At 31.7% G+C, this 13,294-nt stretch overlaps 1 protein-coding gene across 5 annotated transcripts; it reads left to right on the forward strand.

Moving 5' to 3' along the window:
- Positions 1-477: 477 nt before the first annotated feature.
- LOC111287373 (histone acetyltransferase HAC12-like) lies at positions 478-10,475 on the forward strand. Of its 5 annotated transcripts, XM_022877895.2 has the most exons (15): positions 478-604; positions 1,436-1,592; positions 1,696-1,815; positions 1,960-3,005; positions 3,796-4,095; positions 4,188-4,466; positions 5,011-5,139; positions 5,369-5,569; positions 5,682-5,824; positions 5,949-6,252; positions 7,173-7,312; positions 8,680-8,758; positions 8,857-9,243; positions 9,352-9,566; positions 10,030-10,475. In XM_022877895.2, exons 2-15 carry the CDS (start codon positions 1,445-1,447, stop codon positions 10,094-10,096), a joined length of 3,558 nt encoding a protein of 1,185 aa, XP_022733630.2. In that variant the 5' UTR covers positions 478-604; positions 1,436-1,444; the 3' UTR covers positions 10,097-10,475. The 5 variants fall into 5 exon arrangements, with proteins under 5 accessions (XP_022733630.2, XP_022733627.2, XP_022733629.2 ...); XM_022877892.2 differs by having other exon boundaries at positions 1,696-3,005; XM_022877894.2 differs by having other exon boundaries at positions 1,696-3,005; positions 7,227-7,312; positions 10,030-10,375.
- Positions 10,476-13,294: the final 2,819 nt, after the last annotated feature.

Here is a 13,294-nt window from a genome sequence, read left to right on the forward strand (position 1 = left end):
TAATAAATTATTTTTTAAATTTAAATTTTTAATATATTATTTTAATATATTTAAATAAATTTAGATATAAAATAATTCTTTTTATTTTATAAAAATTTAAAATATTTATATAAAAGTTAATAAAAATATATAATTTAATTTGATTCAATTTTTGTATTTTTTATTTTTTTATTCAAAATTTTATTCAAACCTATCATATATATATTTAATATTCAAATTTAATTTTAATCAAATAAAAAATTTAATCCAAATTAAACTAAAAATTATAATTTAAAATTAATTTTTATTTTTTTTCTCACTCCTAGACAAAACAAGTAGAATTAACTTATCATTGCATGGAAGGGTGAAAATTAATCTTGGAAGCAGAAATAGTGTCGATGGGCCCATATATTTTGACTCTTTCCAAAATAAATAAAAAGCCCAGATTTGGTCGGTGGCCAATAATTCTCCTATGTGTTGACTTTACCTGACTGGATAACTTAACCTAAAACAGATTTGTTTTCTCTCATAAATCATTCTCTGGACCCACTCACCGACCTTCGATTGCGAAACTCGAGGAAAGCTAGAGAAAATAAAACTAAAGCAGGGAAAAGAGAATAATCAGGTCAACCGCTTCTCTGTCTTTCTCTCTCTCTTTCTTTTTCGTTCCTATTTTTTTCATAATTTTAGGGTTAGGTTTTCTACTTTTTCGCTTTCCCCATATCGTACCAATTATTAAATTACCCATTCAATTTCCATATAAAACAACACAGGTCTTTGAATTTTTTTTTTAAGTACTGTATTGTTTTTGCTTTTGCTTTTGCTTTTGTTTTTGTCTTGTTTTGTCTCTGGTTTCTGTTTGTGGATTTTTTATGTGTTTTGTTCTGTTTGTTTTTTGGGGGTTCTGGAAACTCTTGGCACGATGTCGTATTGGCTCTACGGGAAAACGGTGTGAAAAAAGAAGAAAAAGAGAATTGAAGCTGATAAACCCTAAATTGCATTTGGAACCCGGACGAATCGAATTAATTTTGATTAATAATTTATCTAGGGTTTTGTTTGTAAATAATCATATATCAGAGAAAAAAGAAACAAAATTTCAATGGGGTTTATTTGAATTTCGTCGGACCATCAAAATTATCTTTAAGGGTAATTTTGAAATAATGAAGATTATTGTATGTCAAACTAGTCAATTAATTTCTTTATAAATTAAATAATGCTTGTTAAGAGATTTCTTTTTGTTGAAAATTGAGAATTTGAGTAAGCTTTTCGAGGCTCAAGTTTTCGAGTTAAGCTAAGTGTGAGCATGATTCGGTTTGATTCAATTACATTCTAATAAAAATTAAGTAGTATGTGCCATTGCATTGGAGATTATAAATTAGTTCTTGTTGGTCAGCTGAAACTTAATGATTTGCAGAACTAAGGTTGCTTGAATTTATTATTGTTTAAATGTTTACAGGAGGAGTACATGAACCAGAGGTACCCTCTAGAAGTCTTGCTCTCAGGAAATGTTCTTAATGGAAATCCTAATTCCAACTGTAAGATGATGATGCCGACTTCGGATTTGGCACAAGCACATGCACAAGATGAAACTAATCAATTTGGCTTCATAAAAGGTTAGCTGTCAGCTATGACAAATTGTAACTTTGTTGAATGACCAAATAATTTCCATCTATAATCTGAATGAATATCTGATACTTCGATAATATTCTTCTCTAGGATTCTTTGGTGATGCACTTAAAGCACAAGCTGCTGCATATACCAGTTCTGATTGGAATAATGCGTCCAACTTTGGTATGGTGCATGTTGGGGGCAAGATGGTTCTTTCTACTGAGTCTGGTATATTGCCTGGTGTGGACTCTGGGATGGCCAGTTCAACTATTTTTCCATGCATGCAGTTTTATAGGCCGTCTGGGGCTGAATCTAAATGTCCTTTCACTGTACAAAATCAATCTTATTGTCCAGTAAATGAACAAACTGCAGGTGGTCTTCCTCGGTTTCCTTTAGAAGAATCACAGTCAGATTCCAATGATCTGTTGAAATGGGCTATCCAGCATAAGATTTTACTTGCTTATATCCAGTACAAGAAGTCAGTGGTGTTTATGGGGGATGCTCGATTTTCTTTTGTGAACCATATGCATTCAGCAGTCTGCAGCAAGTATACCTGCAAATGTGAACAATTTTTCTCACTTGCATTGCATTATGATGGCTGTCATGATGCTGATTGTAATATTTGCGGTCCTGTTTGGTATAGCTCTGTCACCAAAAAACTTCACCCTAAGTTTGAACATGTAAAAAGATGTCTGCTAAGAGATTCCGATAATGGAGATTCTGGCCAGCCCGAATGTGGTAGTTCAGAAACCATGCAACCTTCTTTGAAGCGTTTGAAGGTGGAAAACCCTTCTTCTCCCAGCTTGCCTTATAATGGCATGTTTTATGCAACGGCTCCTTTGAAGGTTCAACCATGTTATCCCAAGCTTCCACCCTTGCTGCAATTGCCAGAATCTCCCGTATCTTCTAATTCTGAGGTTATGGAGGGAAAAATCGAGTTGCTACCAAAGCTTACGGAAGATCCTACAAGCACTAATGAGATTGTTAAGGATGTTGCAGATAATTCTCCTATATTGGCTACAAAGAGTTTTCCAGGTCCTTCAGAAGTGGTTGTCTGCAGTAGTAAATTAGAGGAAACAGATGCTGTTGGCAATCATAAAGAAGAGGATATGAACTTCAGAAATGGTAATGATATTGCAGACAATTTAATAGATCACTCTAACAATTTGGAATTCAATACTTGGCCCAGCTTCTCTGAAGGACCTCCAGCTGGTTGTGAAGAGGGAGGAACAGAAGCCAGGGCTAATTCCAACCAGGCTGAGCTAGCTATAGAAAATGAGCTCATTGCACAAGAATCAAGTTGTGGAAAGGAAATAAAGTTGGACAGTCTAAAAATAAGAGGTTTGTCCTTAACTGAAAATTTCACAGCACAGCAAATAAAGGAACATATATCAAGTCTTCGTCAGTGTATTGGTCAGGTTTGTGCTTCATTGTTTATTACTTTTATTTTCCATTTTGTGCTGCCTTAATTGAGTGGATGGATATATCTACTTTATTATCAACTTAAAAATGCTGTTAGAATGCTTTAACTTGAGTAAATATGGATAGAATAGAATTCATGCTATTGAAGGATATACATACTTGCACACATTTAAACATCTCATTGGAGTGAATAATGTGACAAATAGGAGCACAAATAACTTTCTAAGATATGCAGCCACATCTCAACTGAAGTGCACTTTGAACCTGTTATTCAGCATGCATCTAACATCATGCCAATTTTGTCCAAATACTCTGTTGAAGCCCCTGAAATGTTTGAAAATTTCTTTTCCTACAAGTTTGAAACGGATGGGGCAGGGGAATAGTTAGCAGTCATTTTCTGTTATTTAGCTGCCTTAAGGGTGTTGTTGGCATTAAACTTTGTTTTCTTGACATCTCACTGGAACTTGGCCTTTCCTCTTCTTGTTGTTATGGTGGTTTCCCATAATTTTCCATATCACATCACTGCATATATTGTATGCAATGAAGCAGGATTTTTTTAATGTAATCAAACCCTTTACTTTGACAAACCTACATAAGAGTAGCACGAATCTTTTGAATCATTTGGTCTGTTGGTGGTTTTTGTTGTATTAATATTCTTTGGGGTATTTTGTCTTCCTGAAGTTAGCTGTCTATATTATTACTGCTGATGATACCCTTTTTATAAAAGCATAAACTTTGCATTTGTTTGTGAAGTAGCGTTGACATTGTCTTCACTTATTCAAATAGGATATGCAAAAGAAAGAAAGGGGAAATGGAATAGCCAATGTTGACAGCGAGAACTCGTGCCAGTTGTGTGGAGCAGATAAGCTTTCACTTGCCCCAGCACCAATTTATTGTTCATCATGTGGTGGTCGTATCAGACACAATGCAATCTATTACAGCACACCTGAAGAAAATGACATCAGACATTTCCTTTGTACCTCATGCTATAAGGCAACTCGGGCTGAGAGTATCACATCTTCTGGGATTGTTCTTTCCAAGGCAAAGCTGGTTAAAAAGAAGAATGATGAGGAAGTAGAAGAATCGGTAGGCTAATCCATGTTATTTATTATTGTTCATAGTCCTGAAAGTTTGAACTGGTGAAAGACTCACTTTCTATAGTTGTTGTGTTCCTGCAGTGGGTTCAGTGTGATAAATGTGAAGGCTGGCAACACCAGATGTGTGCTCTCTTTAATGATAAAAATGATAAGGAAGGAAAGGCTAAGTTCATCTGCCCGATATGCTGCTTAAGAGAAATTCAAAATGGAGAACGTATGCCCCCACTAGTGAGTACTGTTTTTGGTGCAAAAGATCTCCCACGAACCATGCTTAGTGACCACATAGAGCAAAGACTCTTTAGGAGTCTTCAGAAAGAAAGAGAAAAGAAAGCACGGGTTACAGGAAAGAGCATTTATGAGGTAAGATGACAACTCTTGAGTGTTCTGTTTTATAGCAACATTGTTGGTATGGTAGTGTATTGTGTATGTACAGGTATATTGTTCTTAGTCACTGATCATAACTTAAAATGAAATGCAGAGGAGTTTAATAGTTCATTAGTTAAATGGAATTATGAATGGAAAGATAATGAATCGAGGATTAGCTAGCCATATTATTTAATACATTCAACTAAGCTTAGACTAAGGAATGAACCTTAATAAGAAAAACTATCTAAATCTAAGGTTCAACATGGTTGTAGTTGTTAATATTGGAGGGTGAAATATACATTTTTGTTCAAAAATGAATTTATTTTCATGTAAACCAACAGTTACTATGCATTTCTATTAATTTTTCTTCTTAACTTACCTTTTTGTTTGTGTTTCTTTCCTCAGCACTTTTTGTTTTTATTTTCACCAGTGTGACATTTTCATGTTTGACCATTGCATCTTTTTTATGCTGAACAATGTTAATAGTACTTTTTTTAGCTGTTTCATTGATGGTGTATAATGTTCTATTGTTCACTAGGTTCCTGAAGCAGAAGGCCTTGTTGTCAGAGTGGTGTTATCTGTTGACAAATTTGTAAAGGTGAAGAAGCAGCTTTTAGATATACTTCATGATGAGAATTACCCTGCTGAGTTTCCATACAAGTCAAAGGTAAGATATCTTTTGAAATTACTGAAGTGTTTTGAAGATAATTTGGTATTCCCGAATTTTAACGTGCAGCCCTAACCTTGAGGTTTCTCGATAGAGTGATTTCTACCAGACTTTGACTTAATGAGAACTATTTTTATTTTCCTTTAGCTATCTTTTGTGCCTCTTTTGGCATAAATCTCTAGTTTCATGTCAGCTTTACTAAACCATGATAATTTTTTTCCAATTTCAGGTTATTCTTTTGTTTCAGAAGATTGAAGGCGTAGATGTATGCCTTTTTAGCATGTATGTCCAGGAGTTTGGCTCAGAATGTGGTCAACCAAATCAACGCTGTGTTTATATCTCATATCTTGATTCTGTAAAGTATTTTAGACCTGAGAGGGAAACTGCAGCTGGAGAAGCTCTTCGAACTGTTGTTTATCACGAAATATTGGTATGTTATATCAATTTCTGCTCCACTTATTATGGCTTTTCAAAGCTCCTTGGTTGTTATAGTTGGATCACTGAGATTGTTTCTTGCTTTTCTCTTCTGTTTCAATTATTAGATAGGATACCTTGAATACTGCAAGAAACGGGGGTTTGCAACTTGCTATTTATGGGCCTGTCCACCTCTTAAAGGAGAAGATTATATCTTATATTGCCACCCAGAGATTCAGAAAACACCAAAGTCTGATAAGCTACGGCACTGGTCTCTCTCTCTCTCTCTCACATGTATCTCTGTGTGTGTGTGTGTGTGCTGCATTGTGTCTGTCTGTGCATGTGTATCCTTGTTTGAGCATATGTCTTGACTATTAACTGTTATGCAAGTGCAGGTATCAGTCCGTGCTACAAAAAGCTGCCAAAGAGAACGTAGTGGTTGATATGACAAACTTATACGATCACTTTTTTGTTTCCACTGGGCAATACAACTCCAAGGTGACAGCAGCTCATTTACCATATTTTGATGGTGACTATTGGTCTGGTGCTGCTGAGGATGTGATAAAGAATATTGAAAAAGAAAGTTTAGAAGACTCAAAAAAGATGAGCAAGAAAATTATGTCAAAGAGAATGTTAAAAGCCATGGGACACACAAATCCTTCTGGTCTTGCCACTAAGGATATTCTGCTGATGCAGAAGGTAAAAATTTACAAACTATCCTTCTTTAGTTTTTTGTAACACAAGTATTACTCAAATAGGGTTAATTTTAGTTGAGAATGGTTACCCTCTTAAAATTGCAAATCTGAGATGTTGAACAGCCTGGTCAGTTTGCCTATTCAATTACTGAACCAAGATGAAGTTTCAGTTTTCCAGCTTGGTTTTTCGACAAACCAAGCCAAGCCTGAATGATTTTTTAGTTTGATTCATAGGGCCCATAAAGAAGCTCAATTAGGGAATTTGAACTAAGATTCTGTTGAGCGCGTACAAGGTTCTTGTGAAAACTTTTATATTTTGAATTGTTTACAAATACCTCAAAATTTTTGAAACTTTCATTCTGTTTGTTAATAGGCTTTCATTTCAATTTGTAGTACCTAGCAAACCAGTGGAACTATCTCGGGCTCAAATTTAGCTTTAGCTTTTATAGTTAAATGTCCAAGCCTAAACATGAATGAATTTGATAGATCACTTTCTTTCAGTTTTTGTAGGTAGTGTTATTTGCGTCAAGAAATGGATTAAATTTTACAGTTTTAACTTTTCTTTTTCGGGTGTGTCTGAGGTGGGGTTGTAGATACATATTCAGAAGGGGACATGCCAGATTTTACGCTCTTTCATATAGTTTTTTGCCCCTTAACTGCCAGCATCATGAACCAATTAGTTGATATTTTGTTAGCTCATCTCAACACATACTTTGGCCGATTCCCTTCATGCTATGGAAGGAGCTTTAATTTTTTTACTATTACTTTGAGCACACTGGAATTAGATGAAGGAATTACATGCAGTAAATGTATTTGTGAAAACATGCTATTTTAGATCTGTTTAGTTATATCTTTCTGTTGAATCCTTTTTTATGCAACTATGATAGTCACTTAATATTTGATTTCATTGTTTCCTTTTGGTAGTTGGGCCAAAATATTCTACCTATTAAGGAGGACTTTATCATTGCCCACTTGCAGTTTGTCTGCACATGTTGCCACAGACCTATATTATCTGGATGGCGATGGTTTTGCGGTCTTTGTAAAAGCTTTCAGCTATGTGAAAGGTAATCATTCTTTATCTTCTTATTTATTAGAATATGCTCTTTGGTAGTTTTTGTGCAATTTTTTCTTGTCGACTTCTGGTTGGCACTATATTTCCTTGGAACTCCATTGAGGCATCAAGTTATGAGTAACCTCGACTGGCTGGACTCTTTAACTTTTAGATGGTTATGTCCTATCTAGAAGTAAATTTGAGAATACAAAGCTATAAGATGATAACAATATTAAGTTTCTTTATTGATTCAGTTTGTGTATAAAATATTGAGACTGGAACTATGTAGAGTTCAAAACTTTTTTATCACCTTTGTGAAATGAGTTTTCTGTTGCCAAGTTTAGTAACAATAATGCATTTGTAGCTTACAAATGGGAAATGTTTTATTATACCTACCAATAAAAGGAAGAAAGAATTGCCCCTTTCCTGCTCAATAACTTTTAGCCTCATACATGAAAATTGTGTCGTACTTTCACCATGGAAGATTGCCTAGTGGTACTTCCCATTTTCTTTTCCTGGTCTATAAAACTAGATAGAGGACAAATTTGATATACTGAATAACAGATTACTTTTAAAATATTGATTCCTTTTTGTTGATTACTTTGTAAACAATGAGGTTTCAATTGTCAAAGTAAGATAATTCACAACGTGGCAGGGATTGTTCTGTTTTGCATTAGAAGCTTGTAGATTTTGTTATTTTCAAATTGTCATGTAAGAAATAGGAACAGAAAATTACTAATTTTGTTAATTTCATTTCAAAGAATAGAGTTCTTAATTTTTAAGAAGTCCTTATTGTGCCAAAACAGATTTTAAAAGGATTAATGTTAGAAATGGCCCCTGAATTATACTGAAGTGTTCAATGTGGTACCTGAACTTTAAAAATCTCTATTGCGATATCTAAGCTATGAATTTGTTAATTAATATGGTACTCACCCATAACATCGTTAGCTCCAAATGATAACACATAGCTGACAAACAGTCCTCCAAGTATCACATTAGTTAATAAATTCATAGTTTGAAGTACTACATTGAATATTTCACTATAATTCAGGGTTCATTCACAACATTATCCCTTTTCAAAATTATGACTGCTAGGAGTTAACAGTTGTTAGTGGTTTAAAACTGAAGCATCAAAGTACAAGTTTGGAAATGTCATATGCTGTGGTCTGTATTTATTTGTCTCTTTCTTTAAATTTAATTAGCATGCTCATAATGTTATAACGCTTCTTCCTCGTATCGAAAACCTATCTCCTTCATAGAGCTGTTACTTCATGTTTACAATATGCATTGCTTCTAGTGGTGCACATATTATTCATTGCACTTTACTTCTAGTGGTGTACATATTATTCATTGCTCTTTACCCTTCACATCATGTTCCAGGTGCCATGATGCAGAGAAAAATATCTACAAGGAAAGCTCTCACACGTTATGTACCGGGGAAAAACATTTACTGAGTAGGGTAAATACCTGGCTCCCGTTGTCTTTGCCTTTATTACTAAGGGGTTGAAATATTTATTCATATCTAAAGTAAGTCCAACTGTATCTCACTCTTTTCAGATTATGGTGGATGCACCTTTGGATACTGATGATAAAGACATCAATATGGATAATGGTTTATTTGAAAATAGGCATGGTTTTTTGAGCTTCTGTCAGAAGAACAATTATCAGTTTGACACACTTCGCCGGGCCAAGCATTCCTCAATGATGATCCTACACTACCTTCACTATCCAACTGTGTTCACTGCTGGAACCACCTGCAGTATTTGTTACAAGGACACACCAACAGACCAGTGCTGGCTATGTGAGATCTGCCCGAATGTTGCTGTTTGTGCTGCATGCTATCAAAAAGATTATGGTTCCTTGCATGTTCATAAGTTGACTCAGCATTCTTCGGCTGTTAATTCTGACACCGAGAATAGAGAGGCTCAGAAGAAGGAATTACTGGTACGAAGATATTCGCACCTGATACTATTAGACTATTGTTGCTCATTTTACCTTTTTCATTATAACTTGGGCACCTAGATTTAATTAGAATGTTATTTGATGGCACAGAAAACGCGAGTTCTGGAAGTTTTGTTGCATGCCTGTCAATGCCACTCTCGCTGCTCCTACCCAAATTGCCTTCTCATCAAAAAGCTATTCTATCATGCAAAAGAGTGCAGTGTTAGGGCTGCTGGGGGTTGCCAGCACTGTAAGAAGATGTGGCTCATACTGAGACTGCACTCCAGAAATTGTAAAGAATCTGATTGCATCGTACCACGCTGCAGGTATGATACTAGTAACCTTTCAAAAGTCTCTTGTCATCTAAAAATATCTAGAGTAAATTACACCATTGGTCATTAAACTATAGTTGTGTTTTAAAAATTGTTACTGAGCCATTAAAATTTTCGATTTAATCATTAAAGTTTAAGTGTCTTTTTGTCGCCCAACCGTTAGTCTCTAATAGCGTGCTAACATGGCAATGACATGTAATTTATTTTTCCTAAATTTATGATGCCATGTCAACAATATCATGTGGCACCTGACAGCCGACATGGCAGTATGCCGTTAAAGACTAACAACTGGGTGACAAAAAAAACATTTATTCAAATTTTAGTGATTAAATAAAAACATATTAGTTAGGTGATCATTTTAAAAATACAATCGTAGTTGAATGTTCAATGCTGTATTTTACCCAAAAATCTAAAACAGTTTCTCCATAAAATGATTTATTTTTCTTCAAATTCACAGGGACATAAAGCAGCATGCAAAGATTTTGGCACAGCAGTCTGAAACATTAGGAAGAGGCTGCACATGAAGAACACACCAATAACAGGGCAGGCCCTTGGGATTGATCGGAGCACTTAGTATCTCAATTGTACAGTTAGAATAGGAATGTCACAACATAAACAACTGCATAACATGTCAAAGAGAAAAAGTTGATAGTCAGGTAGCTTGAGGTCATGAAATCATTGTTTTTCTACCTGCCATTGTTGTATAGCTTCTTGTGCTTCAATTTTGGTATGAATAGTTGGCCATGACAAAAAAATATTGTTTTGGTATGAATGGAGTGGTAGGAGGTATGTTTTAAGTTCAAGGATATTAAAATTTTTGTTGATGTTCAAGTGATGTAGGAGAAACAAAACTGTTTATTAATATATATGTTTGAAATAACAGGTGCTGTAGTGTTTTAATTATACTAAGATGTTTATTTACAAAGTTTCTTAGTAGGGGAGTAAATGAACTGAACATAAAAAATTTTCCTATGTTCATGACTTATTCGTATATTTTTAGGGTTATTCATGATTAGTTGGAGTTCAGTGAGGAATTTTTACACTATGTTGAAGCTTGATTTGTTTAAATATTATGATGTTCGAGATAATTTGAGATCGATTCTTTTATTTTAAACAAGCTTATTTTTATATATTAGAAACGAAATTATTGTTGAATATTAAACAAATATGTTAATGAAAATATAAATGAATATGTTCATAAATAATTAAAAATTTATTCATGAATAATTATCATAATCAAATAAATTTAAAAAATAATAATTATAAACTTATAACAAACGAATGAATTTTAAACAATATTTAAACAAATTAATTTGTGAATGTGAACGAACTAAAAATACTTTTGTTTGAGATCGATTCGTTTAATAAACGAAATTTGAAATATTATTCACTGAACGATTTTATTTATTTACACTCTTAAATTAGTGATGGATTCATTCTTTTAATTCTTGCTTACGGTGAAAGTGGAAACCTTTGATTGAACATCGAAAATTTAGAAGTGACTATTAGATAGCGCAGTGGCAAAGGTGGATTAACAATGTGTAACAGGGGCAATTGCTCCCGCTAAAATCATAATCTACTTCTTAATAAATTTGAGGCATAAATATAAAAAAAAAATCCTTGAATTAAAATTAAATAATCATTTAAATTCTTTTTGTTTTATTATAATTAATTAAACATTCAGACATAAATTTTTATCAATAGAGTTTTTATTAGATGAAATTTGATTAATTATCAATATGCATTTATGTGCAATCGAAGATTTAATTAGATGAAAATAAATATTTAAGACTTTAATTATATAAAAATAGATAATTAAAGATTCAACTTATTCAAAATAAAAGATTTATGGTTTAGTTGAATTGAATAAAAATAGATAATTAAGGGTTCAATTAATTCAAAATAAAAAAAAATTCATGATTTAGTTGATTGAAATAAAATTTTAAAAACTTAAATGATTATTGAATTTTTATTTAAAAGTTTTTTTATCCTTCAACCTAAATTTTATTGAAACTCAAAATTAATAAATGAAGATTAATTAGTTAAAAAAATATAATGTACATTCAAACTTAAGTATTCAATATAATTAGATTCCTCAATATACTTTTTTATTCCATTCTTTAACTAACAATAATAATGAATCAATACTGAGTAAAAATATTTCACTCTTTAAAAATTTATAAAAGGTAGTTATTTCATTTAAGATAAGGTACATATATTTATACATACTTTATTATAATAATAGTAATGTTTAGAACAATACATTAAATCAAAGTTGTCATAATAAGTAAGTTCAAAAATTTGATCGTTAGATATAAAAAATAGAGTCATCATTAATTTTTTTAATTAAATAAGGTTATCACATGAATGAATTTATTCTCATTAAAAAAATTTTAAGTTTTACTCAAATTTCTTAAAAAAGTAAATTTTAGTTTATGAAACTGAATTAGGTTTTAGAATGCGTAAATGTATGGAAAGTATTATCATCCTACAACGTCCATTCAAAAAATAATATCAATTAAATTTATGTTATTCATTATAGCTTTAATAAAGCATTTTAGAATAATTTGTACATTGAAAATTTGTTTTAGTAATTTATATATTGGAAAATTTTTAAATTATTTCAATTTGTCGATAACAATTTTAAGAATATTTTTTATCTCAAGAATATTAAAGAAAATTATTATTTTTCTTAAAGAAGTTCTATATTTGAAATTATTAAATTTTAAAAACATATTTTTTTATATAAATTTCTATCCTTTGATATTGGAAAATTTACTAAATTCCTTAATATTTTTTCAAAATTTAGAAAAACCCATCACTTAGAAATTTTTACAAAAATTGCTATTTGTAACTTTTTAAAAATTTTATTATCAAAAATTTCAAAAATTAGTTTTGTGAAAACATCATTATCAAAAAAATGGCCTTTATCGATGAAAATTTTCATTAATAAAAATCATTTTTTCGTCAATAATAATAGTAGAGATAGAAAAATTCTATTAGAACTAATTAAGTCAACAATGCTATTTAGTCAGTAATAAACAAAATATATTCTTAATTATTGATGAAATTTTCATTAGTAAATTTTATCGGTAATTATCAATGGTAAAATCCGTTGGTAATCTGTCAGTAATATTTATTTTTTATTTATATTTAATACATTTTATTTAAAAAAATTTTCATTTTATTTTAGTTTTTTAATTTATTTTTAAAATAATTACACGAATACTAAATTTACATAAATAGAAAAAATAAATAAACAAAATACCCCATTTATTTATAAAAAAAATGTAAAATATTTTATAAAATTATTTATGAATTCTATTAAATAAAAATACAAAAATTCAATTTCGGCATTAGCTAATATTTAAGTCCCAAACAAATAGTCTTCGTAGATATTAATGTTCATCTCACAATTTCAAAAGGCACCCACCAACCTCTTTTCCAATATGAAAATCAAAGACATGAACCTTCATGTCGTCTCCTCGAGCAATGAACTTATTGCCATACTTTGGTTCCACGTCAAATGAACCCCAAGAAATGTTTTGTAACAAATATGCATAACGTGCAAAATGCACTAAAACTTCCACGCTTGACTTTTAAACTTGAGAAACAATATGCATCCATTACAAAATTGTGTAATTTTTTTTTTTTTTTGTAAATTATTTTATCAATAGAAATTTTTCAACGGTAAATTATTTGTAGATTATCGATAAAAAATT

This window comes from Durio zibethinus, chromosome 4 (genome assembly GCF_047325235.1).
Source record: "Durio zibethinus cultivar Kanyao isolate XHJ-2024 chromosome 4, ASM4732523v1, whole genome shotgun sequence".
Classification (NCBI taxonomy): Eukaryota; Viridiplantae; Streptophyta; class Magnoliopsida; order Malvales; family Malvaceae; genus Durio; species Durio zibethinus.